Source organism: Mesocricetus auratus, unplaced genomic scaffold, assembly GCF_017639785.1.
Source record: "Mesocricetus auratus isolate SY011 unplaced genomic scaffold, BCM_Maur_2.0 Super-Scaffold_100019, whole genome shotgun sequence".
Lineage (NCBI taxonomy): Eukaryota > Metazoa > Chordata > Mammalia > Rodentia > Cricetidae > Mesocricetus > Mesocricetus auratus.
The window spans coordinates 31,411,916-31,439,607 of record NW_024429200.1 but is presented as its reverse complement, the minus strand read 5'-3'; the positions used below and the strand labels follow the sequence as shown (position 1 = coordinate 31,439,607).

The 27,692-nt window shown below is 37.3% G+C and overlaps 1 protein-coding gene across 3 annotated transcripts; it reads left to right on the top strand.

Annotated features, from left to right (window-relative positions):
- Nucleotides 1-15: 15 nt before the first annotated feature.
- On the top strand, nt 16-27,692 carry Mios (meiosis regulator for oocyte development). 3 transcript variants are annotated; one of them, XM_040728561.1, is made up of 12 exons: nt 53-143; nt 1,343-1,787; nt 6,188-7,521; nt 7,787-7,885; nt 10,262-10,516; nt 12,216-12,385; nt 13,077-13,142; nt 15,156-15,314; nt 18,346-18,498; nt 20,086-20,290; nt 26,034-26,163; nt 27,281-27,692. In XM_040728561.1, the coding sequence occupies exons 3-12, from the start codon at nt 6,228-6,230 to the stop codon at nt 27,375-27,377; spliced, it is 2,628 nt and encodes an 875-aa protein (XP_040584495.1). In that variant the 5' UTR covers nt 53-143; nt 1,343-1,787; nt 6,188-6,227; the 3' UTR covers nt 27,378-27,692. The 3 variants fall into 3 exon arrangements, with proteins under 3 accessions (XP_040584494.1, XP_040584496.1, XP_040584495.1); XM_040728560.1 differs by lacking the exon at nt 1,343-1,787 and having other exon boundaries at nt 16-143; XM_040728562.1 differs by lacking the exons at nt 1,343-1,787; nt 18,346-18,498 and having other exon boundaries at nt 16-143.

Here is a 27,692-nt window from a genome sequence, read left to right as displayed (position 1 = left end):
CGTGGTGCTTCGGTCGCGGGCCCCGCGGGTGGCCCGGGTCACCGCCCGCGCTTCGGCGGCCATCTTGTCCGCGCGCGGCTCCCGCGGCGGGAGGGGCGGCGTCGGGCCGGAAACGGCAGTGTGGCGGCTCGCCACCTCCTCAGGTCAGTGAGTGCGGCCCGGCGCGGGTCTCGGGCGTGGGCCCCCGGCGGGGGGTGGCAGCTGCGGCCGCTTCCTCGGAGGCTCGCCGGCGGGTGGCGTCCGCGCTGCGGCTTGGTCCCGGCGCCGGGCGGCTGGCGGGCCTCGCGTGGAGCCTTCGGGCGTCCCGCGGCCGCGTGGCAACCGCCGCCCTGCGTGCGGCCGCGGCGGCTGTGCGGAACCGCGTCTCCCCCTCTGCCGAGCGCCTCGGCCGGGTGTCTGGAACGTGGGAGTCGCGATCCGATTCCTGCTTTACCCGGAATAACAACATTGGGAGTTCCAGTTGTACCCCGTGCAGTTCTCGTGCAAGGGCCTGTCACCCCGTGAGCTCTGTTCTGTACCTACCTCCGCGAATACTGCACATTCCTTGAGAGGCGTGAAGCCTCTCTGCTGAATTGGTCCGGCCTTTTGGAATAACCACATTTTAACGAGGGTATAGATGTGTGCAGTCTTGGGAGATAGCAGTACCGCAGATTTCCCGAAACTGCCTGTCGTACAGCGATGAAGCTCGTTAAGAAAGTAGAGAGACCCCCTCCAAATCGTATGCTCTTAAGATTTGCGTTGTTGTAATGTATTACACTTGTGTCCAGTAGCCACGTGAGGTTGAGATGCGTAATTAGTGTACAGACTAGATTCCCAAGATTTAATACCAAAATGTAAAACATTTAGTGGGTTTTTTTTAATTGTTTGTTTGCGTTGGTTGTATATTTTTAAACATTTTTTGATAGGTGAAGTTCAAAAGGTACTCTAAATTTCACTCGTTACTTTTGAAATGTGCCTGCTAGAGAATTTCAGACCATTGCTCGTTGTATTTCTTTTGGATAGTGGTGAACAGAGACTCTCCATGGTTTTTCATTTGCTGAGAAACCATTGAAGGGAAATGAACACTTCCTGAACCTGTAGGTGAGGACCTGAATTATTGGGAACTCCTGCCTTCTCCATGGATTTTGCAATGTCCCAGCATCTGAACACTTTGACTTCTAGGAGTGTTTGAAAGAATAGTAGGGATAATATACTGTGTGAAGCAGAGGTCTTGGATGTTAGAACTTGGTAAGGTGGAAATTAGGTAGATTTTATCCAAGTCTTAAGGGACTGGTAAGGGTCTGAGCTAATAAGTGGCAAAGAATTTCTGAGTATTTATTTATTTGATTTTTCTCTCCTCCAGATTCACATTATGTATGTTAATGAGCAAGAACCCATCCGTATTGTGTGTCAGATTTCTTCAGGATGGCTATAGACTCATTGCCTTTTCCAGGACTTCTTTATGCTGTACAACCTGTGCAGTAGCACCAGCCTACCATTTAGAATGGCTAGTCGTTTAAAGTTCTATTGGGAATTCTTGACATTTTCATTTTACACTGGGTCCTGTAAATTGGGTAGCTGATCCTTTCTACAGCGCTTGTCTAAGATGGAAGCCGACAGACCTGGCATATGAACCACACCATCTGTTCTTGACTTCATTCGCTCGCAAAACGAGGAAGATTTATTAGTTCCTTTCTAACTCAAAAGTTCTGTGGTTTCGTATGCGTTACTGTCATGATTTTGTGGACAGTGGCAGTGTTTTACAAGCATAGCGTCAGAATGCTGATTGGTTCTTCCCCGAGAATCATGTAAGTCAAAGCATTAAAATTACAGCGTCTTCATTTCATTTCTGCTGCTGTGATAAACTATGTTGACAGAAGAACCTTCAGGGAGAAGAGTTCCTTTTAGCTACCTTTCCAGGTTACAGTCCGTCATTTTGGGGAAGTCAGGGTGACAGGGACTTGAAGCAGCTAGTCACATTACTTTTGTAGTCAGGAGCTGAAATCAGTACATTAATGTGTGCTGCTCACTGCTCAGCCAGCTTTCTCTGCTCAGACAATCCAGGATTCCCCCACTGACTGGAATGGTACCACCCACATTGTGTTGGTCTTCCTTCTTCAATTAATATAATCGAGATAATCAGTCCCCTTTAGACAGGCCCACAGGCTGTCTACACAATCCCTCATTGAGATTCTCCGATCCGGTGATTCTGAATTATCTTAAATTAGCCGTTAAAACTAACTCACAGCAACATTATTGTTTTTGAGGAAGATTTCCTGTGTCTGAGGTTGACTCTGAACTCTTGATCCTCTTACCTCAACCTCCCAAATGCCAAGATTACAGGTGTGCACCACTATACCTAGCTTACAGTAACAAGTGCATTTTTGAATTGTATTTTTCTATGTGTAATCTAAGTTTTGTTTTTTCTTTGTTTTTACCAAACATATTTTGTATCAACAATAAGATTACAGTATGGAATTCTAGGTTAAAGTGTGTTTATGTAAGTATTGAGTTCTTTTTCTTTTTTTTTCAGGGACTTAGCAAGAATCTCAAGATATGTTTATTAAGAAGCTGCCTCTATTTGTGAGAATATAGTTGTGGCTATTATCACTTATACTAGGGTAGTGGTTCTCAACCTTCCTGATGCTGTAACCCCTTAACACAGTTCCTCAAGTTGTGGTGATCCCCAAACCACAAATTTATTTTTGTTATGATTTTTCTGCTGTTATGAATCATATTGTAAATATTTTTTTGAAATAGGGGTCCCAACAGGCTGAGAATCACTGCTGTAGGTGGCATCTAGTTTTTCTTTTTGCTGTCTTAGCTGATTCCTATTATATGGCTTGCTTCCCTTCCTCATTTTTCAGTTTTCAAACTCTTTTCTATTGGATGTGTCTGTTATTAGAATGCAACTTTGTTAGAACAGGATTTTATGTGCCCCTGTTTAACACTGTATTCTCAAAGTTTAAAACAGTGCCTGGAACATACAAGGTGCCAAACAATTACAGAATAAATAGAATACAATGTATTAAATTAATCTCCTTTTAGGATGCAGTACTTTGGGATCTTCTGTCACTAGAACCAATTATAACAGTGAGAGCCTCATTCTTGGCTAACAGCCAGGTTCCACAACTAAAAAGAAGTGTGGATTCCTTCTGGGGTAGGAAAGGGCGGAAGTAGGAGGAAACAGGTAAAACTTTGAAGTAACAGTTGTGAGAAGTGTTCAGGGACCCCTGAACACATGCATTTATTAGACAAATATTAACCATCTACTAAGTGGCTACCTATGCTGTGTACTACAAGTACAGTGGGAAACAAGATATTTCATCCTTTGTCTTGGAAAACATAATCTAGTAGAAGAGACTCACATGGATTAAAGAGAAAGAATACTATTCAGTGAGAGTGTATTTCTAGACAGAAAATGGTTGATTAAAAGTTGAGGCTGTTTACAAGGTGATTGGGCAGAGGGGTGGATTCAGGAACTGAAAAGAAAAACAATGTAGCTAAAACACAGCAAGTAGAGTATGCCAGAAGGTTAGAGCAACAGGTAGAGGCTGAAGGTAGTTGCCCGTTGATAAATTAATTGTGTAAGCTGCTTGCTTGTGGTATACGATGATTATTCTGGTATGGAGAGATGACTTAGTATGTGAAGACCTGAGTTTGGATCCTCGGAATCTGTGAGAAACTGGGCATGGTGACATGGAACTGTAATTTCAGCACACGAGAGGCTGTGGAGAGTACGATAGGATCTCCTGAGTTCACTGGCCAACTCGTGTTGGCAAGTCATTGAGTTCCGAACACAATAAGAGACCTTGCTTCAGAAAACAAAGTGTACAAATTGAACTGGGTAGGTTATCTTGAAAAAACTAAAAGGACAAGAATTTGGGACGCGTGAGAAGGAAGGATTGCATTTGGGAAGAGTAGGGAGTGAATATGGTCAAATTACATTGTGAGTATGAAATTCTCAAAGAATTGCTGAAAATATTATATTAAAAATCAGGTAGAGAGTGATAGGGCATGACCTATAACCTACATATGTGTACACATACCTGTACACATAAACACATAAACCATGCATGCTCACACATATGCACAACATAAAGGTTATTCTAACTTTTAAAGGATCATAGTGGAAAGATAATTAGAATTGTCAAGCTATTATCACAGATTAGAAATTATATGTACCTTGGGTTCTCATACAGTTTATCATGCCTTGAAAATATCTTCAAATACTATCCCTTGTTGAGGAGGGAAAGAGGTAAATAATTGGGATAATCTAGGAATAAGGAAAAGCAAACAACAAAATGGAAAAGAAAAAAAGTAAAAGTGATATTAAGGATACAATTGAGATGGCTGATCCTGAGGTCCAGAAGTGTTAAAAGAAGAAAGTAAATCCAGTATGAGAATCCCTACATGTTTTTTTCTAATCATCCAAATTAGATGAGAGCGGGAGAGATGGTGCAGTAGTTAAGAGCAGTCTGCTCCTGCAGAGGACCTGAGCTCAGTTTCCAGAACCCACATCAGGTGGCTCGCAGTAGCCTGAAACGCCCATCTCTAGGAGATCCAACACCTTTTCCTGGCTTCTAAAAACACTGCACTCAGGTGCATAAACACTCAGACATACACATATACACATTCTTAAATCTTTTTAAAAGTTAAATATTTATGAGATTTCATACGCTCAGTGTATTTTCACCATATTCACCCCTATTCCTCCCAAATGCATTCCTTATTTCTAACTCTTCTCAAATTCTTGTCCTTTTTATTTTTCTTTTTAGATAACCCCCAGTTCAGTTTGTACACTTTGTTTTTTTAATATTTTTTAAAGTATTTAACTTTTTAAAAGTTAAGTACATATTAAGTTTATGAAATTCTATATTGGGAATTCATATATAAAATGTTTTCAAGATCAGGATATGAAAGAAATTATGCGTGAATTGAAAACTTATCAGAGCATATCTTTATTGGGGATGTATTTTAGTCCATACCTGATACTTTGAGTAGATGTAGGTGGACCATATGTTCACTTTCTGAAAACTGAAACCTGGTTGTACAAATATAATTGCAGTAAAATTTGTAAATATTTTGTTTATTTTGTATATGACCTAGTAATTCTTGCTAACCACTTGGAAATACTTAATATTTGTATCCTGTCTTTTTTATTAAAACAAGATTTTTAAAAAACTGTTCCAGTTTTAGTCAAAACTTATCTAGCCTTATAAAATTAAAAACTAAGAGCTTCTAATGGTCACTTAACTCATTTTTCCAAGGTAAGTATTACATGTGTGCTGCTGATCATTAGGTAAAGCACAATCAAGCACTTTTTAAAATAATATATTTATTTAACATATATTAAAATATAATTAATACATTATACCCATGGTTGCTGAAACTACTGATGAAATTAAAGTTGACGTTCAGATTTTAAAAAAGAGTCAGTTTAAAGAGAAATAATCAGCATTATGAGTGGTTCTTGAATGTATAAGATTTGGGAAGTACTAATCTAAGTAGCTTCTTTATTGAATAGATGAGAAAATCATCCTATTACTAATTATAACAAAGTTAGAGTCAATCTTAATATCCTCCTTTGCACATTTCAGTTTTATTCCGCCATAGAAACTTGTTTCTTATTGTTGAAAGTTGAAAAACAATGTCTTAGCATGATGTTATACTTCAAATTTTGTGTTCTTCATTATATTATATATATATACAGTTAAATTAGTTACAAGTAAATGAGTTAACTAGCACTCAGTAGCTCTCTGTGGCTGGGAATTCTTATGTTTGCACAGACACAGAACACTTACATTGAGGAGTGTTCCACTGAGTGCTGCTCTAACTAGTGCTTAAGAGTTCAATTCATACTAATTTTAAGTTTTCCCCTTCATGGGTATGGCACTTCGTAATTTACTCATCATAGTGAAGTTATTATAACCTGAGGTTAAATTGAAGGCACCAATAACTATATAATTAAGATAATTCATCATGGGAAATAAAGCTGGGATAGGGTTCTCAGATTCCTACCAGATCATTTTATTGGAGGAAGTGGTTATTCCTCTTTCTCCATTTTTAGTCAAATGAATATTATCTTAAATTTCTAGGTGGAGAGAAAAATAAAAATACAGAGAAGAAGAGGGTACTTGTGTAGAGAATTCAACTGAAGGATTTTGATTTGTTGATATCTTAAACCTCTTTTTTTAAACACTTTCAGTGAATGGACCTGACTGGACGTTCTGAGCCCATCCATAAACATGAGCGGTACAAAGCCAGATATCTTGTGGGCACCCCACCAGGTTGATAGATTTGTTGTATGTGACTCAGAACTGAGCCTTTATCATGTGGAATCGGCTGTGAATTCAGAACTCAAAGCTGGATCATTACGTTTGTCTGAAGACTCTGCAGCTACATTACTATCAATAAATTCAGATACACCCTATATGAAATGTGTTGCGTGGTATCTCAATTATGATCCTGAATGTCTCCTAGCAGTTGGACAAGCAAATGGTCGAGTTGTACTTACAAGTCTTGGTCAAGATCATAATTCTAAGTTTAAAGATTTGATAGGAAAAGAATTTGTCCCAAAACATGCTCGACAGTGCAATACCCTTGCATGGAATCCACTGGATAGTAACTGGCTTGCTGCCGGTCTAGACAAGCACAGAGCTGACTTTTCAGTTTTAATATGGGATATCTGCAGCAAATATACTCCTGATATTGTTCCCATGGAGAAAGTGAGACTTTCAGCAGGTGAAACTGAAACAACATTGTTAGTAACAAAACCATTGTACGAGTTGGGGCAAAATGATGCTTGTCTGTCTCTTTGTTGGCTTCCAAGAGACCAGAAACTTCTCCTTGCTGGCATGCATCGTAACCTAGCCATATTTGATCTTCGGAACACAAGCCAGAAGATGTTTGTAAATACAAAAGCTGTTCAAGGAGTGACAGTAGACCCATACTTCCATGATCGTGTTGCTTCCTTCTATGAAGGTCAAGTTGCAATATGGGATCTTAGAAAATTTGAGAAACCAGTTTTGACTTTGACTGAGCAACCAAAGCCCTTGACAAAAGTAGCATGGTGTCCAACTAGGACAGGTCTACTTGCCACTTTAACAAGGGATAGTAATATTATTAGGCTGTATGACATGCAGCATACACCCACTCCCATTGGGGATGAAACTGAACCTACAATAATTGAAAGAAGTGTGCAACCTTGTGACAATTACATTGCTTCCTTTGCATGGCATCCAACAAGCCAAAATCGAATGATAGTTGTGACACCCAACCGAACAATGTCTGACTTCACTGTTTTTGAAAGGATATCTCTTGCCTGGAGCCCAATTACATCTTTAATGTGGGCCTGTGGTCGTCATTTGTATGAATGCGCAGAAGAAGAAAGTGATAATTCCCTAGAAAAAGATATAGCAACAAAAATGCGCCTCCGGGCTTTATCAAGGTACGGACTTGATACAGAACAGGTATGGAGAAACCACATTTTAGCTGGAAATGAAGACCCACAGCTGAAGTCACTCTGGTACACTCTACACTATATCCTTTGTCTTGTTAACATTTTGAGGCAAATTGGGTAAAGATACTAAATGTTTTATATGCAAACACAAATTATATAAACTAAAATTCTGAGGTAAAATTGTTTAAAACTATTGAAAATTTAGTTTGTAGACCGGGGGCAGAAAAGGTGGTCAGTAATGTGAAATTGTCCTATTTGTATAGAGTTAGGACTTTGCTCCTAATTAAAATAATTTTAACTGAAATATTATGCATAATGACCAGTATTTCCTATGCATTTAAATACTTATGAAGCAGTATACAGAAGATATGGATCAAAAATCTCCAGGCAACAAAGGATCATTGGTTTATGCAGGAATTAAATCAATAGTAAAATCATCTTTAGGTAAGAAAAATCCATTTTATATTTTTAAATACATTTACAACTTTTGGATTCTTACTTGATCCCTAGTTGATTAAAATTAAGATCGTTTTAGTGCTGTGTACATAAATTCCTTTATCCCTCTTGACTTTCTGATTAGATATTCTAGTGAATTGTTAAATATATTGATTGTGTTTATATCCAGATATTTTATGGAAGCAACTTTGACATAGATATTTCTTAAATCTATTCATTTATTATTCTGTGCTATTTATTTGAAGACCCACTTTAAGAGAGGTAGTATATAAGTTCTTTTATAAGATGCTGATTGTTAGTTTGGATTTTATCACAGCATCGTGTGTTTTAAAGACTAAATAAAAGATCTCTATGTGAAGAAGATTCCTTTGATTTTGCTTCCCAAATACTTTCACAAGGGCTATATGACATGAAGTATGGCCTAACTTGAAGAAAATACTTGGAAATCCTTGATGAGTAAGTGAAGGAATCAGTTAATGGATAAATTAATGTAAGATTTAAATTGATAAACTATTTACAAATAAAAGACACCCCCCCTAAAAAAAGCACTTTCAGCCTCGTTGCTTTAAGCAGTTGTTTTTACTTTTTATTGCAATTGTGATAATGTTATATTGTCTTTTAACCTAGGGTTCAACCTCCACATTTTTTTTTGGCTATTTATACTTCATCGAGTTAAGATGCTAGTAAAATAATTCACACTATTTAATCAAAACCATAGCAGAAATAATAAATCCATAGGACTTGCTTCACTATGCTACAAGTACCACAGAATGCACAATAACATGTTTTTTTTTTGTGGTTTTTGTTTTTTTTTTTTTTTTTTAGAGTAGTTTAACATTTCAGTTAAGCTGCTGCATTTGTTCTAGTGGATTTTCTTTTTGAGGGCTTTGAAATTACTTTGATACACAGTGCTGAAAGATGAGCGGACAGCTTCAGATGTGTTTCATTTGGGTATTTTCCCATTAGAACCCCACCAAAAAGAGTACCCTTTATCATAAGAACTAAAATGAGTCAGTCTAATGAGAAACTGCCTTACTTATTAATAGAAGTAAAAAGGCAGGCATAATATATGATCATCTTTTATAAATCTGAATACATCATGACTTGTGAGTTTAAAAACTACTTCCACAAAGAATGAAGTACTATACCAATAAAATTTAAAGAATTGGGCAATGGGTTAAGAGTCCAGAGTGTAGGAGGACTATAACCAGAGAGCAAACAGTATGTTAGAAATAACTGATGTTTTATGGGATAGATGAAATTGTTCAGAGTAAGAACTGAAAGAAATTCCTTAACGCAGAGAATGGTGGTGGGATAGGAAAAACGTGGGAGCCATGTATTCATGTAGACAAGCTGGAGAAGTCACTTCGTGCTTTAGACCCAGTTGGCTGAAACAACTGAACACTATGGAGGGAAATCAATATAAATAATGAAAAACATAGGCTGTATAAGGGAGGATACAATGGTAGCTAGTGGCAAGAGCTAACCTGGAATGGAGGTTGTTGCTTTGTTTTTAGTTTCAACATAAGGTCAAGCATGTTTAAATGCTGATTGGAAAAAGCCATGTATGTGTGTGAGTGTGGGCATGCACATGTTGTTGCACACTTGCGGACAGAAGACAACTTTTGGAAATCAGTTGTATGTTTTGTCTTTATTTGCTTAAATGAAATTCCTTTACCTTTATTACCAACTACCATGATTTCAATGGAATGCTATAAAAATGGTTTTTTTCTTTAAAAAAGATATAGATTTCTAATTTAATAGCAGAGTGAGACATAGTCAGATCATTCCCAATTTGTTTTCTCTGTATCATTTATCTTGAAGTCCTTTGATGACTGTAATCTCATTTTTTAATGCATATGTGTAGGTATGCACCATGTAACAGGTAGTTTATCCCTCTCGTTAAGGAATATGTGGCTACATATGCACAGGAGAAAATGAAGAGAGCTCAACTGTGTTGGGCCTCCAAGGCAGCGGGCATTCCTTGCAAATAAAATAATTCAACCACCTATTTTATTGGAGCTTGTGTTCTAGTGAGAGGACAGCTGTGAGAATTTATGGTAAATGCTGTGTGTAGGACATAAACAGGAAACAAGTGGTGAGTTAGGTAACAGAGCTATCTATTTAGATTAGACTCAGCTTAGCGGGCCTGAACATTCATTCTTATAGCAATAGCTTCTTAGTAATTCAACTCTGGTATAAAATGTTTGATTTAAAATTTCAGTATTATTTATGCTATTGTAAGATTATGACGGAGAAGTTGAATATTCTAAATGCTGAATGTTTTTTTTTGTAAAGCTGGTGTTGCCTAATATATTTTAAAATAACAATGAACAACACTATACAAACGTTTTCTGTTTTTAGGGATGGTGGAAAGCAGCAGACATAATTGGAGTGGCTTGGACAAACAAACTGATATTCAGAACTTAAATGAAGAGAGGATTTTAGCGTTACAGCTTTGTGGGTGGATAAAGAAAGGAACGGATGTAGATGTGGGGCCGTTTTTGAACTCTCTCGTGCAAGAAGGAGAATGGGAAAGAGCTGCTGCTGTGGCTTTGTTCAACTTGGATATTCGGCGAGCAATCCAAATCCTGAATGAAGGGGCATCTTCAGAAAAAGGTATTAGGCTATGTTCTGAGAATTAGAGTTCATAGGAACCACTAAAGAAAGGATGTGGATAGTTTCCAGTTATCTAGCCAGCATCTTATACACATTTTTGTTGAAAGCAGTAAATATTAGCCGGTCCCATTTATGTATGTCTCCGGATAGGTCAATAAAAACAAAATGTTCGTAAATGACATTTTAATAATAATGTAAGTTTTCCAGTATATATTTCCATTTTTCTTTTAAAGAAGGATCATATACATTAAAGAATGTATGTTGGAATTGCTTTTGTTTGTAAGCACTTTCATTACAAACATTTGGTTATATTTTAATGTATACTCTCTCTTTTGGTAGGACACTAAATATTTTCAGTTAGACCAGTATGGATTCTTGTGAAAAGCATATTATGATCTGAAAAATGTTTCTACTTGAGTTTCATTAAAATATATGTTCTGTGTAGCATTGAAAGGAAGGGAAGGAGGGGAGAAGGATGGAAGAAAGGAAGGAAGGAAAAAAAAAACAAAGATGATAAAATTTTAGTTAGCCAGAGGATCCTTAAAGAAACAAATTGGTCAACCCCCCCTTTTTTTTTTAAATTGAGACAGGGCTTCTCTGTGAAGCCCTGGCCATCCTAAAACTTGATCTGTAGACCAGGCTGTCATTGAACGCAGAGATCCGCCTGTCTCTGCCTCCTGAGTGCTGGAATTAAAGGCATGCACCGCCACTGCCCAGCCATATGTTTTTATTTTAAAAGACTTAAAACTTAATAGAGTAGGAGAGGAATGAAACATCAAGTGTCTTAGAAGACATTTTTGTAAATGTGAATAATGAAGCTGGTAAGAACAGAAAGTAAGGATGGGGTATCGTTTTAATTGGAAAAGGAAGAATGGTTAGAATCAAGAAAGGTAGAAAATGCTTAAGAGAAAAGGCAAAGGGAGATGGTAGCTTTGACATTTGGAATGAAACTTAAGAAGGCTGTGCAGAACTGAAGAGCAGGTTGGCAGCTTCCTAGCAGCCCTGTACATCACAGAGTAACTGCTTATACAAATCATTGGTAAAGAATGTGTTGTTGCAAACATGCCTAAGTGCAGTTTTGTGATAATTCTGACAGCTCATGTTGACCTAGCAAGTTTTCTAAGTGTATAAAAATACTGAAACAATTTTTCTTCAGTTGACACTTTGTATATCAGTATATGTTTTATATAATTAGAAATAGGAAAATAAAACTTTGAAAATTATAATGTTGGGATATACTAGCGTCTATTATTAATACTCTGAGATAGCATAGATGGCTTTACTGACAAAGGTGGCAGTGATTTTGGTAAGATGGTCTCACTTTTCTCCATTTAGATACCAAATAATAATATGCCACATAGGAAATTGCTGGACAAAGAACTAGGAAGTTAAATGTTGTACTTGCTGCTGTGGAAGTAGCCCAGTGGTAAAGCAAGCCAAAGGGATTCTGGGTCCAGTGTCCAGTGCTGCAGAAAAGAAATACTTATTGGGCATGGGATTATAAGTGTGTATATTGTTTTTTAAGAATGGAATTTTTTCCAATATACTCTACCAAATTAACAAGTCTTATTTTCTTATTCAGGTAGGCCTGTTGGGATAAAAATTCACCCTCTGATCACTGTATTGAGGGTTTCAGAACTGTGGGAAAAGGTTATTAAGCTTCTGATGGCTTTGATTAGTGTATATTTTTAACCTCCAGGAGATCTGAATCTCAATGTGGTAGCAATGGCTTTATCAGGTTATACGGATGAGAAGAACTCCCTTTGGAGAGAGATGTGCAGCACACTACGATTGCAGCTCAACAACCCCTATCTGTGTGTCATGTTTGCATTCCTGACGAGTGAAGCAGGAGCTTATGATGGAGTTTTGGTAAGTAGTTTTCTTTCCCCAGATCCTCCTTTGAGTTAGGACAGATTTGCTTTTAGTAGTTTTCTTCCTTTCATCCATCCTTCCTTCCTTCCCCCTTCCTTCCCCTCTCTCTTTCTTTCTTCCTAGATTTGTTTATTATGTATGCAGTATTCTGCCTGCACGTATCCCTGCAGGCCTTGTAGTTTTCTTAATATAGTTTTTAGCTACAGAACCAAGACTATTTCATCCTTTACTGAAGAACTGCAGAATTGTACAGCTATAAACATACACAAGAATTTGTTGTTTGTTTCAATGCTACACAAAACATATATTTAATGAAACTCAAGTAGAAACATTTAAATTTGATGTCCTCTACATTGTGGTTTATAGTTTATACTGGTGTTATAGAAGAATGAACTGATTTTTTAAAATATATATAACTGAATTAGGCAGATCTGTGTTTGAAAGGTAAATCTGTACTGTCACTGACAATGACCTTTGTACTTATTTCCTAATAGTAACATCAAAAAAGGCTTTTTTTTTGGCAATTGGTGAGTCTTCCAACATCTGACATATGTACATAAGAAAATGTATATAATGCATACGTATTTTGTAATACATATAAAAATAAACACACATTAGGTGCATATTTAGTCTATAGAAACTAAAAAATTATGGCATTAACAATTGTTTGTTTTTTGTTTTTTTCCAGTATGAAAATAAAGTTGCAGTACGTGACAGAGTGGCATTTGCTTGTAAATTCCTTGGTGATACTCAGGTGAGAACTGATTCAGTTGTATATTGGAGGTGAATAATGTTTACTATGAGTTATTTTAAGAAACTAATCTTTACATATAATTATGTGCCTGGAAATTTTTGCATAAAATCTAAGAAGATAACCTATTACATTGACATTATAAATATGCATGTAATAACTAAATTTGTTTTAGAATGTTAACTTGATGTTTAGTTTAATTTTGTTTTTAGAAGAAAACTTAGCAGATACAAATTTTAAACTTAGGCTTTAGTAATGTTATACAAAAATATTTTATTTCAGTACCTAAGCGCTCCCTGCCGCCTCTGAGGGCAGTGAGGATGAAATGCGCACAGATGACTAGCAGTGCTATTGCAGTGACAGGGTGTTGCAGTGAGGAGGAAATGCACAGATGACTAACAGTGCTATTGCAGTGACAGGGTGTGGGGCAGTGAGGAGGAAATGCGCACAGATGACTAACAGTGCTATTGCAGTGACAGGGTGTTGGGCAGTGAGGAGGAAATGCACACAGATGACTAGCAGCGCTATTGCAGTGACAGGGTGTTGCAGTGAGGAGGAAATGCACAGATGACTAACAGTGCTATTGCAGTGACAGGGTGTGGGGCAGTGAGGAGGAAATGCGCACAGATGACTAACAGTGCTATTGCAGTGACAGGGTGTGGGGCAGTGAGGAGGAAATGCGCACAGATGACTAGCAGCGCTATTGCAGTGACAGGGTGTTGCAGTGAGGAGGAAATGCACAGATGACTAACAGTGCTATTGCAGTGACAGGGTGTTGCAGTGAGGAGGAAATGCGCACAGATGACTAACAGTGCTATTGCAGTGACAGGGTGTTGCAGTGAGGAGGAAATGCACAGATGACTAACAGTGCTATTGCAGTGACAGGGTGTGGGGCAGTGAGGAGGAAATGCGCACAGATGACTAGCAGCGCTATTGCAGTGACAGGGTGTTGCAGTGAGGAGGAAATGCACAGATGAGTAGCAGTGCTATTGCAGTGACAGGGTGTTGGGCAGTGAGGAGGAAATGCGCACAGATGACTAACAGTGCTATTGCAGTGACAGGGTGTTGGGCAGTGAGGAGGAAATGCACAGATGAGTAGCAGTGCTATTGCAGTGACAGGGTGTTGGGCAGTGAGGAGGAATGTTGGCTGGAGTTTAGAATAGGAGGAAAATAGAACATGTAAAGGAAATGGTTATTATTGATGATTTTCAACATGTAATTCTAGTTCATACTACCACAATAAACAGAATTTACTGAAGAGAAGACACTTAGAGTTACCCATCTGTAAACATGAGACATGTCAGTTTTGAAAATGATTGTGGGAACTAGGGAGATAGCACAGTTAAAGGAACCTGTGAAAATACCTGGGTGTAGACACACAAAAATAAAATAAAGTCATTGTGGATACTGTATTAAAACATGAAGTAGCCGGGCGTTGGTGGCGCACGCCTTTAATCCCAGCACTCGGGAGGCAGAGGCAGGCGGATCTCTGTGAGTTCGAGGCCAGCCTGGTCTACAAAGTGAGTTCCAGGACAGGCTCCAAAGCTACAGAGAAACCCTGTCTCGAAAAACCAAAAAAAAAAAAAAAAAAAACATGAAGTAGATGTAGACATGTTCATTTTCCCTACATAATTGAATTATTATTGCAAATAAGATACATATTAATGTCACTATCATTTTACTGACTGGTTTGAAAGTTTTTTATTACCGCTTTAATTTATAAAGTCTGCACATTAACAGTAAAATCTTTATTTATGGTAATTGAGGTAACCTCACAGATGCTGGCCAACTTAAAATTGATGACTACAGCTTAAATTTGAGTGGTTTTTAGTTAGACCATTCTCATAGCTTCTACCAATATTTCAGATTTGATACTTACATACCTAGATTTTGGCAAGAGTTTCTGTCTTAAAATGTTTTCCATTAAGAATAAAATTGTTCTAAATATAGTAATTCAGTGTTATAAAATGTGTAGTGAAACAGATTGCATTAGAAAAATCACTTTGAATTTTTCAGTTAAATAAATACATTGAAAAGCTGACCAACGAAATGAAAGAGGCTGGAAATTTGGAAGGAATCTTGCTTACAGGCCTCACTAAAGATGGAGTGGACTTGATGGAGAGCTATGTGGATAGAACTGGAGATGTCCAGACGGCAAGCTACTGCATGCTACAGGTTAGTCTGACACTGGCCTTAAAAACCAAAATGGCAAGCCATACTTTGCATGCTGTGTATTCTCTGCCAACGCACACATGCTCTCTCCCTTGCTTAGGAGTTTTAGTTTGTAGTTGGACCTCAGTGATCTGTTGAGGACTTGTGTTGTCTCTGGGGGCCCTAATCTCCTCAGCTCATCTAGGTTTATTTTCAGTCTGAGAAATACCTGTCTTGACTGCATCTGAGTTCATGTGCAGCTCAGATGGAACCCAAACCTCAGGTTGACTGCATCTGAGTTCATGTGCAGCTCAGATGGAACCCAAACCTCAGATCAGAGTCCAGTCCTCCTCCCATACAGGACTCCCTTCCCTGATCTGAACTGTGGTTTCATTTGAACAGCAGAAGGGAAGTTATACTTCGGTTCCCTTAACCCCCACTGTCCTTCTTATTACCAAGAAGGTAATTTGAATAACTAGTTCATCAACATTTTTTTTCATTGTTTGAATAGTTGAGTAGTTAAATAGATTCCAGGAAAAAGTTGCTTTCTATTTTCCTTTTGTGGCAAAGGTATCTCCTATGTCCAGTGGCCCTTCAGTGGTCTTAGTCTTTGGTGCATGGCATGAGCGCCTTTCTCTTTGGTGCCTTCTTTCTTTTATGTGAAAGCCTGCCTTACCTTGGTACACAGATCAAAATGTGCTTACCCTTCCCTTCCACGTTTCCTGTGAATGCACCTAAGGCTTGCTCAAAATGCAATGCCGCTTCTATAAATATCAAGCCACCACCCATGTGAGAAAAGGTATTCTGCCATATAACTATTCTCACTGGAATGAGATTTTGTCTTTTAAATGAACAACTGATGTATGACTATAGCGTACAGATGGGTTGGTAATAGCACAATTTATAAAATATTAAAGTGCATTCAGTACATAACGTGACCTTTAAAAAGTCTAGTCTGCCCGGGCGGTGGTGGCGCACGCCTTTAATCCCAGCACTTGGGAGGCAGAGGCAGGCGGATCTCTGAGTTCGAGGCCAGGCTGGACCGATAGCCTCCAAAACAATACAGAGAAACCCTGTCTCGTAAAAACCAAAAAAAAAAAAAAAAAAAAAGTCTAGTCTGATAATTGCTGCTATTTAGTTGAGGTGCTTCTTCTGTTTATATTTATGTGGCCAAGATTAACTCTACCATCATGCTGTTTTCATTTTGTTTGTCTTTTTTTCTTTTGTTCCTTTGTTTTTCCTGCCTTATTGTCTTTTAGCTGTAGCCGTCTCATTGTCTTTTTGTTAAAGCTGGTTCTTTGGGTCTTACACTATGCATCCTGAACTCATCAGAGTCATATTTTCCCCTTATACTGCATTTCACACCTGACATGTCATAATGTCCTCTCTTTACTACCTCTCATTGAGGACTGGGTTTTTCTTAAACTTTGCATTTTACAAGTATTATGACAATATAATTTCATTTGCACATTTTTTCCTTTGTCTAGCCATCACATGTTTTATTCTATATACATTGTAAGCTCCAACTTACAGTGTTGTTTTTGCTTTAGATGATATGTCTGTTGTATAAACTATAAGAAAGGAATTAGAGACTTTTTCTTTGTTCATTTATTACTGTTCCTAGTGTCTGTTTCTCAGGTCCTGTGGGTCTACGTTTAATCTTGCTTCATCGCCTTGTTTATTCAGTAGCATTTCTTGTAATACAGGCGATGGCCCCAGCTTATAGTTACTAGGAACATCTAGTTCTTCTTGGTTCTTCTTTAGCATATTAATAAGTGCTTTCATACTCATCTGGCCTCTTTGACTCTGAGAAATTGTCTGTTTTCCTTGTTTCCCTGCATGTGATGTTTCATGATTCCATGGATTTCTTTCAGGAAGCTCTCTTTCTTTTCGATTTTTCAGAAAAATAAATGACACTGATGCACCCACCTATAGTTCTTTGTACCCTGTGTATTGATTCCTGAGCTTATGGGATCTATCAGCTAACATTTTTTCATCAAGTTTGGGATGTTTGGGTATTTTATTTCTGATTCTTTATCTCTTCTTCTCCTTATTACGTATGTAGTGAACAAGCCCTAGTGTTCAGAGCCTGGGGTTTCTGTTCATTTTCTTCTTTCCTGTTTCTATTATTTGCCTCTTCCTCTCCAACTGGTCAATTTCTTTTTTTCTTTTCTCTCTTTGGTTTGAGATATAGGCCAGTCTGAGATCTACCTACATCTACCTCCGTGTGCTGAGTTCAAAGTTATAGTGTGCTTCCATACCCAGCTTCAATTGGACAATTAATGTTGGTTTGTTTATTTGTTCTTCTCTCTGTCACTGCCCTTGGCCATTAAACTTGCCAGGGATTTTTTTCCTCCTATATCCACAAGTATTTTAAAAAATAAACTTTATAATAGTTTACATTCCTGATTTACTCACTAGTTAAAGGGATTTTTCCATTAGTATTCAAGTGTTTTTCTTTGAGCATATTTCACATTAAAGCTTTCTTCTGCTAACTCTGGTACTTCTGTCTGTTTTAGATATATTCTTACGGAATATCAGAAATTAATGTTCTAAATGAGAAAAGCTTTAAAGTAAATTTAGAAAACCAGTTTTTACTTCTCATTTTTGCTTATGTGCATTTCATACTTAATTTATGTGAAAGCCGTATTTCACTATTAAACATGAACGGCCAGGCTCAGTGGTAGTTTAAATGTTGTTCAAGTAATTTGATGTGTCATTTGGATACATTATAAGCAGTTTTTCAACCTTAAGTTTTAATAGTTAGGACAAGGGATTTTCTTACCAGCGTTGACTGCATTAGCCAGTAAGGTAGACTATTTGCCACTTGCTCCTTGAACTCAAAAGGGAGTTCCACTTCCTGGCCAAGTAGGTGCAGGCTTACATCCCTAGTGAAGTCCTGTTTAAGGCAGATGAGCCAAGCTTTCCTCATTAGGAGCCAGTTTCAGGAAAAGGCCATTTCTTCTGTGTCACTCACACTCGGGTGCTACCCAAAATCCTCTAATTTAAACCAGGACATTCAGAGTATTTGAAATAATTCATGTTTTCTTCTTAGGGTTCACCTTTAGATGTTCTTAAAGATGAAAGGGTTCAATATTGGATTGAGAATTACAGAAATTTATTAGATGCCTGGAGGTTTTGGCACAAACGAGCTGAATTTGATATTCATAGGAGTAAGTTGGATCCCAGTTCCAAGCCTTTAGCTCAGGTAAGTAGAATGTTCTAGAGAGAATCCAGTTCTATGTGAGCATCAGATGAATTATTATCATCTCATCTTTTATTTATATCGAGTTTCTCCTTTGCCTTTGCCTACCCCAAAACACACCTTGTTCTTAGCTTTTTCCCATTTATCTTCTTCTTCTGTTTCCTAACAGTCATCTTGTGCAGCTAAACTTTACTTTGAGATAAAACAAAGGACAGTAGGTCCAGATGATCTTAGGAAAGCCCAATTGCTAGGGCTGTTTGAAATTCGGTATCTGCCAAACTCTTTCAGAATCCCCAATGTTAGTAATCCCACATGTGTATTGTTTTTATATATTATTTATATGCAGCAGAGCAGGATTGGAGTTTTTAAAAAAAGTATAAACATATATGTCTATACATGGCACTTTTAATGTGAGATCAATTATCATATATATCATACTATTACTTCAGATGTTAAATATTCGGTTATCTTCACCATGAGCACTGGATGGTGCTATTTTATTCTGGAAGGAAGTGAAAATTGTTGTGATGGCTGGAGTTTCAGTCAGATAGTATTGTCATATGTTACTGATCTGGAAAAGCTGACGGGTTTTCATAAAGCCTAGTGAGCACCTTCTAATGGCTATTTTTACCATCTCACCAGCTTTGTTTAAACTTTTAATGTACTATCACCAGAGCCTTAATTCCTTTTCATCCTAGAAAAGGTGGGGAATGTTTTATTTATTTTATTTTTGTCATTGAAATGGAACCTGGGGCCTTGTATGTGTTAAGTCTTTGGTCTCATACTGAGCTTACATCTGAAGCCCTCCCCTCCTTCCCCCCTTCCCCCCTTCCTCCTCCCTCCCTTCTTTTTTTAAAGACCAGAATCTGAGTAAATTACTCAGACTGGCCTTGAACTTTTGATCCTCTGCCTCGACTCGCTGAGTAGTTGGGTCATAGGCCTGTCAGGAAGCCCAGCTCAGAGTGTTGCCTTTATAAGATGAGTCCATGAACTTTGTTTAGTGGTTGGTTGCACGTTGGTGCCTTAGTTTCTCCTCTTGTTGCTGTAAGCAACTAATTAACAAGAAGCAGCTTAAAGGACAGCAGTTCAGGGGAATGCCACCCTTCGTGGTGGGGAAGGCGTGGGAGCAGGACCGTGAGGCAGCTGACACTTTGTGTCCCCAGTTAGGAAGGCCAGCCTAAGAAACCTGAAAGACCGCACTAAATGACCCACTTTCTCCTGCTAGGCTCTATATCAAGGCCTATTCTCAGCTGGGAACCAAGAGTTCTATTGGACACATTTAATATTAAACCACATTGGTGTATTTTGTAATGGCCTTGCATGCATTCTAATGTCCCTACTAGTTATAAAATGTTAGGGTCTAAAGTTCCTAATATTTCACAAGTATGAGGGTATTAGGAAGAATGTAATTAAGTAAAGGTAACAGAAAATACCAAATCATGTAACTGCTGCATGGAGTCATGAACTGAGAGCTAATCATATGGATCATTTTGCAATGTAAAATGAATTTTTGAAACATATTTTGTTAGTTTCAGGCTTTATAATTCCATTATGGTTTGTACTAAATTGCTCTTTCCATTTGCTTTGTAGGTATTTGTGAGTTGTAATTTTTGTGGCAAGTCAATCTCCTACAGCTGTTCCTCAGTGCCTCATCAGGGCAGAGGCTTTAGTCAGTATGGTGTGAGTGGCTCACCAACAAAATCCAAAGTCACAAGTTGCCCTGGCTGCCGAAAACCCCTTCCTCGATGTGCACTTTGCCTCATTAATATGGGAACACCTGTTTCTAGCTGTCCTGGTATGACATAGTTGTACAAAATATTTTTCTGAACTGATTTTTCCTACATAATTGAATTATTGTTGCAAGTAAAATACTTATTAATGTCTCTATCACTTTATTGACTGACTTGAAAGTTTTTTATTACCCCTTTAATTTATAAAGTCTACATTAAAAGTAAAATCTATATTTACAGTAATATAGATAACCTCAGAGACGCTGGCCAACTTAAAATTGATGACTACAGCTTAAATTTGAGTGGTTTTTAGTTAGACCATTCTCATGGCTCCTACCAATATTTCAGATTTGCTTCTTCAAATTCAGTGTGCTCACAGCTGTTAACAAATGCCTTGTATCCATAGGGCTTTTTGATAGTCCCAGAGTAGTATCATATTCCTTCTTACTTCAGCGCTTTTGTTCTCCGTTTTGGTCTTCCCTCTGCTGTTTTGACAGTTATCCAGTGAATAGATGTGAGGTTTTGTTGTTGGTTTGTTGAGAAGGGATTATGTAGACCAGGCTGGTCTTGAAATCAAAGAGCTGTGCCTGCTTGTGCCCCTCCCCCCTCCCAGTGCTGGGATTAACCTTATATGCCACCACTCTGGGGTCAACAAATGTTTTTTAATGCTTAAAATATTAAATTTTTTTTACTCTACAGTAAATATGGGATTTTTTTTAGAACAGCAAATAATGCAATATAATATACTTGGTAGCTTGGAACATTCTAGTTATGTAACTTGGAAATGATACTAATGTCAAAAGCCTTCATCAAAAACATTTTGGCTTGGGCTGGGTATGGTGAAGGACACCTTTAATCACAGCATTGAGGAAACAGAAGCAGGCAGGCAGATCTTTGTGAATTCATGTGTGGTCTAGCAAGAAAGTAGCAGGACATTCAGGCCACCTACATAGAGAAATCCGGTCTTTAAAAAACAAGTTAAAAAACATTTGTTTGGCTATTTGGTATATTGGTTAGTGAAAAAGTGGCCATTGTGTCTTTTTCCTCCATTTGTAATATTTTTCGATATACATCTTGGTATTTATGACAGTGTCTCACTATGTTGCCTTGGCTGGCCTAGAACTGGTGACCCTCTGCCTTGACCTTTGATGTACTGGAGTTACAGGTGTGCACACCACACCCCCAGGGTTTGGTTTAAATTTGAATTAAGGATTTTTATTTTACATACTACATGCTATCAATTTTTATGTAGCCCCACTTATACCAAAAATATAAAATTTGGAACATCTAGTACAATGAAAAAATGAAACAAATTTGTGAGAACTGAGATACATAAAAATAGTTATATTTAATATAACCTCTGGGCTATAAGTCTCAGGAACTTAGAGTGAATTTCCCTTTTGTTGACACTTATAGTGCTTTTCATTTTTATTACATGTTAATTTTTGGTCCTTGCTAGCTTTGAAATATGTATGCAAAGATAATGTTTTAGAATTGAAAAATAAATCATGATTCAGTTTAAGCTATTGTGGAGACTAGTATCATAAATGTTGAGTACTATGATTTATTACATCATAATATTTGTTTAAGAAATTCCTCCCATATTTGGTTCTGCATATAACACAAGTCTATGCAAGTATTTGCATATTATGATAAGGCTGATGCACTGCTGAGTGAGCCCAGGAGCCTTTTAGAGGCTATGATGAACAGTAACCATGGAACATGGAGAAATAATAGAAAATAAGAAAGAAGAGCCGTATCTTTTGAGGAGTAAGGAGTGGGCCACAAGTCCTGTGTCTGTCATTCCAAAATCTTCAGAAAGATCTAGAATTCCAGAGGGATTGTTTGTTCTTTCAAGACAGGGATTTTCTGTGTAACAGCTCTGACTGAGTTTGAACTCAATTTGTAGACAAGGCTAACTTCAAATTCACAGAGATCTGCCTGCCTCTGCCTCCAGAGTCCTGGGATTAAAGGGATTCACTACACCTGGCTTTAGAGGATTTTTTAAAAACAAATTTACAATATCTCATTTGAAAATAAAACCTGGTCAAAATTAACAAGACTAGTAAGATTTTTATATACTTGTGAACATCCACATGCCTTGCTGCAAGAATGTTACTGTACTTAGTTACAAATATATCTGATTTTCTTTCTTTTTTTATTTCTCTGTATTGTTTTGGAGGCTGTCCTGGAACTCGCTCTGTAGACCAACCTGGCCTCGAACTCACAGAGATCTTCCTGTCTCTCCCTCCCCAGTGCTGGGATTAAAGATTTGTGCCACCACCGCCCGGCTGACTTTCTTGATGTGCTATTGAAAGTGTGTTTATTCTGTATCACTTTTACAAAATCTCCAAACATTTTGAATTTTGAAATGATTTATCCCCTGAAGGTAAAAAGAAGAGTATTTTACAAGGAAGTTGTTAGGAATTTTGAAAGAAACATTGTAAGATCTTGAAAGACTCAGAAAGAAGGAAGGTTTGAGCTGTTGCTCTGGTACTTGGTCAGCTTTACTGTGTTATAGTCAGGAAACTTTCTGTGTGTGGATTGATAAGGGTGAAAGTGTGGGGAATTAATGCTGCCTCAGGGTTGTTGGATCTAGGAAGTGCATTCTTAGGAAGCAGAGCACAAAAATATGGAGCCTGAACATACCCCAAGGACTCTGATACAGTCATTAGGTAATAGTGAGTTTGTTCTCTTTTTCAGAAGATTCCTAGTTATAAAATTAAGCAGAACTGATGGAAATCAAACATTGTCTCCCAGTTTAGAAACACACTTTAGCCAGACATTATATCATCATACCTCATGGTCCTAGTAGTCAGTGTTCGTGAACTTAGTGAATCTCTCTCTGACACACACACACACACACACACACACACACACACACACACACACACACACACGGTGAGCACACATTCTGCTACTGAACACAAGTGTAGCATAATATTAAACTCAATTATGTATTCAAACTCTATTAAAATTGTAATTAACGTAAATTTTAAATGTTTTATAAACACTTATTAGTACTTTTGTTGGTTAACAAATAAAACCACACATAAAAGTCTGTGCCTTTCTAGAACTTCTAGATGGTGACTTAGTTTTCTAAAGATAGATTTTATACTGATTTCCTCCTTACGTTAGTGCATGGGTGAGGCTCTTGAGTTCTAAATATTTTGCTGTGTGTATCTTCTTAATTCACTATAAATATTTAAAAATTTGAACAAACTTTATCTTAAAAAATACTCCTCTTTGTAGCAAGGAAGACCTTAATATGTCAGTTTCATTTAAAAAAATGTATACAAGAAGTGCTCTGTTCGAGACCGTCCCCTCTGTAAGTTAGGAGTTAAAAATAAAGGAGCTGGAGAGGGGCTCAGCAGTTAAGAGCACTGGATGCTGTTCCCCATTTCCTGTATGATGCCTCACAACCACCTGGAACTCCAGCTCCAGGTCTCCATTGACCTCTTGACCACCTTAGACACTGTACACAGACCTGGTACACAGACAGACAGACATACATACAGGCAGACCCTCTCTCTCTCTCTCTCTCTCTCTCTCTCTCTCTCTCTCTCTCTCTCTCTCTCTCTCTCTCTCTCTCTCTCTCTCTCTCTGTCTCTCTGTCTCTCTCTCTCTCACACACACAGAGTTACAAATAAACTAAAAAAACAAAGTCCATAATCACTAAACAGACTGTTATACAAGGGTATAAAAATAAGTGTCTCTATAAAATCTTTTTTTTCTTCTTTTCCTTTTTTTCATTGTTGATTTGTTGGTAAATCCTTTAGAAAAATTTCAGTGCGACTACCTCTTAATTATTATTAATACATTCTTTTACTTTTATACCACAAGCAGAAAATTAGGTATTTTAAGAAACTATTTCTATCTGTAAAATTATTCCTGTAGCTATTAAAAAGTGAGTAGCAATGATACTGGTAATTTTTTTATTATGTACGACATGTCTTAATAATCGTTTAGAGATAACATTTTATTTTACTTAATTTATTCTTATATTTTTATCTTTAATTGTGTGGGATTTTAAAATATTTTGAATTGTTGTTTTAAAACAAAACATTGGGATACCCAGAATTAGTAGAATCAGCATTGTTTTTGAAACATAAAAAGTTTCATAGCAAATGTAGAAAAGACTAGAAAAATGCCTGAAATTTAAGTACTACAGGAAGGGTCAACAACAACAAAAAAATATACTAAAGTGAACAAGTATAAACAAATTTTACACAATAGTACATGTCTTTTAATTCTTTCTTGAACTGAATATGGATGAAAGGATTTATGTCATGTGTTGTGATAAATAGAAATTCCAAGAGTCCCCTCCCTTACCTTGTTGAAGTCATGGTCTACACCAGTCTTTTATTCATTTTTGAGAAAGGGTCTCAGTTATATAGCCTCGGTATCCTGGAACTCACTATGTAGACCAGGCTAGCCTTGAACTCAGAGATCGGCCTTCCTCTGCCTAAGTACTGGATTTTGAAGCATGTGCCACCACAAGCAGCCCTTTCTTTACCAGTCTGTTTTTCCCTGGTGTGTTTTTAATTAAGATATAATTATGTCTTCTCCTACTCCCAGCCCCTTCCAAGTCCCACCCCTTGTTCCCTCTCAAACTCATGACTGCTTTTTCTTACTTTGTGTGATAATGAAATACACAGCATACATACATACAGATACAGAAAATATGTAAATATAGCCCACCGATTCCATTTAGTGTTGCTTGTATATTTGTGTTTTCAAGGACAACCATGTGATACTGAGTTCCTCAGTCAGCCTGTTGATTACATACATAACCCTGTCACATTTTTTTTTGCTTGTACTTTGAGTTTTGTGCAGAAGACATAAAATTTTTTCTTTGATTTTCTGTTTTATTTAACCTTAGACTTGTACTTCTAGGTTTTTTGTTTTGATTTGTTTTGCTCTTGGCTTTTTATTTTTGTCTCATGCTAATGAATGCTGCTGTAATTTGTTTATTTTCCACTAGCACTAAGTGTGTCATTCAAGAATATAGTAGGATTTTCTTCTATGCTATTAAACATTTAATTTCCATACTTGTACTAGAATGAGTAATGTGCTGCTGTGAACACTTCATGTGTCTCCTTAATGTGTGTTCATAGTGTGTCTGTTAAATTTACCAAGAAGTAGGATTGGGTTGTGTTATTGCAGGATTCTGTTTACCTGTATTTCACCTGTTATTTTTATGTCTGTTCAGTAGATAGGTTGGTTTGTAATCTTTCTTTCTCATGCTGGGTTTTTTGTTTTGTTTTGTTTTTTGTCATTTTGGTAGCAAACTGTACCAAATACAAGAAGCTTTCTTTTTATCTTCTTTGGAAGAGTTTGTATGGATGTTGGTGTTTGGTAAAACTCACCTGAAACCTGTGCCTAGATTTCTTTTTGGAAACATTTTTGACTAGTGTAATGCTTTTTAATTCAGGTAGTTTCTTAGTGGGTTTGGGTAAGTTACACTTTTGCATTTTTTGTTGACCATTAAAAATATAGGTAAAGTAGCCAGGTGTAATGGCACAAGCCTTTTATCCCAGTACTTAGGAGCCAGAGGCAGGTAGATCGCTCTAAGTTCCAGGCTAACCTTGTCTACATAGTGAAGGACAGCTAGAGCTATATAGTGAGACTGTCTTAAAACAACAACAACACATATATATGTGTACGTGTATAAACTAGTTACTACTAGATCTTAACATTAAAATTGCTATTTCAATATGGTAATGATTTATATTTTAGCATAGTTACCCTTTAAGAAACTTAAACTGCTGTGATGTGACTAATGGTGATCAATTTCTTTTCTCATAGGTGGATCCAAATCGGATGAAAAAGTGGACTTGAGCAAGGACAAAAAGTTAGCTCAGTTTAATAATTGGTTTACCTGGTGTCACAATTGTCGTCATGGTGGGCATGCTGGACATATGCTTAGTTGGTTCAGGTAAACTGCACTTTCCTCCTTGATCATCTTACAGTTACAGGACATAGAACAGATAGCCTTCTCAATAATAGTTCAGGCTCTTGGTATCATTGTATTATGTTCAATTAAGGAATTAATGTTTTCAAAACTTATTTGACTTAACAAAGGTAGTATCAATGGTTCTATTATTATCTTATATAATGTTAAACTATAAAAACAATACCTATGCCAGGTTTGTGGTAGGGCTTGCCTTTGATCCATCACTTGGGAGGCAGAACCAGGTGGATCCCTATGAGATGGGTTCAGGGACAGTTTGAACATAGCAAATTCCTGGTTAGTCAGGGATACATAGTGTGACCTTGCTTCAGGTTTTTTTTATACTATAAATCCTTTATGGATTAAATTTTTAGTATTATTTAACCCCATTGGGGGATAGGATATTTACAGTTTTTATATCTTATAATTTCTCATGTAATTAAATCATGAATATAATTATACACATACATGCACATGCACACACACACACACACACGAGATCTACTACATTAGTTCTTTCCATGTAAACTCCGCATAAATCGCTCTTGCAATGGAGATTCTCAAATAAACTAACTGATTTTGAAAAGTGCTAGTGACCTTGCCATTCATTAATATAACACTCTCATGAGCTTTGTCCCATTTGCGCTAAGCTCAATACAGCCCTGCCCCCTTAGTAACTGTTTTGGTATATTAGTATAGAAACTAAAACTGTTCATTTTCAGTAACATTCTCTTCAAAGTTCATCTTGGTGATTTTTTTCTAATTTGGTGCTCCTTTACTTTATTTATTTATTTAAAATATTTATTTATTACATACATATACAGTGTTCTGCCTGAATGTATGCCTGCATGCCAGAAGATGACACCAGATCTCATTATAGATGACTATGAGCCACCATGTGGTTGCTGAGAATTGAACTCAGCACCTCTGGGAGAGCAGCTAGTGCTCTTAACCTCTGACCTATCTCTTCAGCCCTAATTTGACACTCTTAATGCAGATTTTTACTAATTTATATGCTTAACCCGTGACATTTTGAAGATAATTATATAAACATATTTGAGTGTGTAAAGATTCCTAACTGTTATTTCACCCTTTTTTTCAGGGACCATGCAGAGTGCCCTGTGTCTGCATGCACGTGTAAATGTATGCAGTTGGATACAACAGGAAATCTGGTACCAGCAGAGACTGTCCAGCCATGAAATGTTACATCTAAAGAGAAAGTTTTTAATAGCTGTCCTTCATAATTCAGAAACATACCTCAGAACAAGTCACTCATGACGTTATTACAATGGGAAAATAAATCATTCTGTCCTATCAGCAATTTGATGTTTGAGGGATTTGATGTGCTTCTTAGAGGCAGATGCTGCTGAAATAAACATAAGAGCGTGAATATGAGTGCTGTGCAGTAGGTTAAAGTTCATTTGAAACAACCTTCTAGGGTTTTGTCAACTATAAATGTGTATATAGAAGATTTAGAATAAAAACAGACATTGTGTCTGCATCTTCAATCTGAA

Excerpts from the sequence above, each read along its gene's own strand:
- Mios (XM_040728560.1), top strand. The coding sequence starts at position 6,228 with ATGAGCGGTACAAAGCCAGATATCTTGTGGGCACCCCACCAGGTTGAT. Across the intron at positions 7,886-10,261 it reads AATAGTAAAATCATCTTTAG|GGATGGTGGAAAGCAGCAGA; the intron begins GTAAGAAAAATC and ends TTCTGTTTTTAG. Across the intron at positions 13,143-15,155 it reads AATTCCTTGGTGATACTCAG|TTAAATAAATACATTGAAAA; the intron begins GTGAGAACTGAT and ends TGAATTTTTCAG.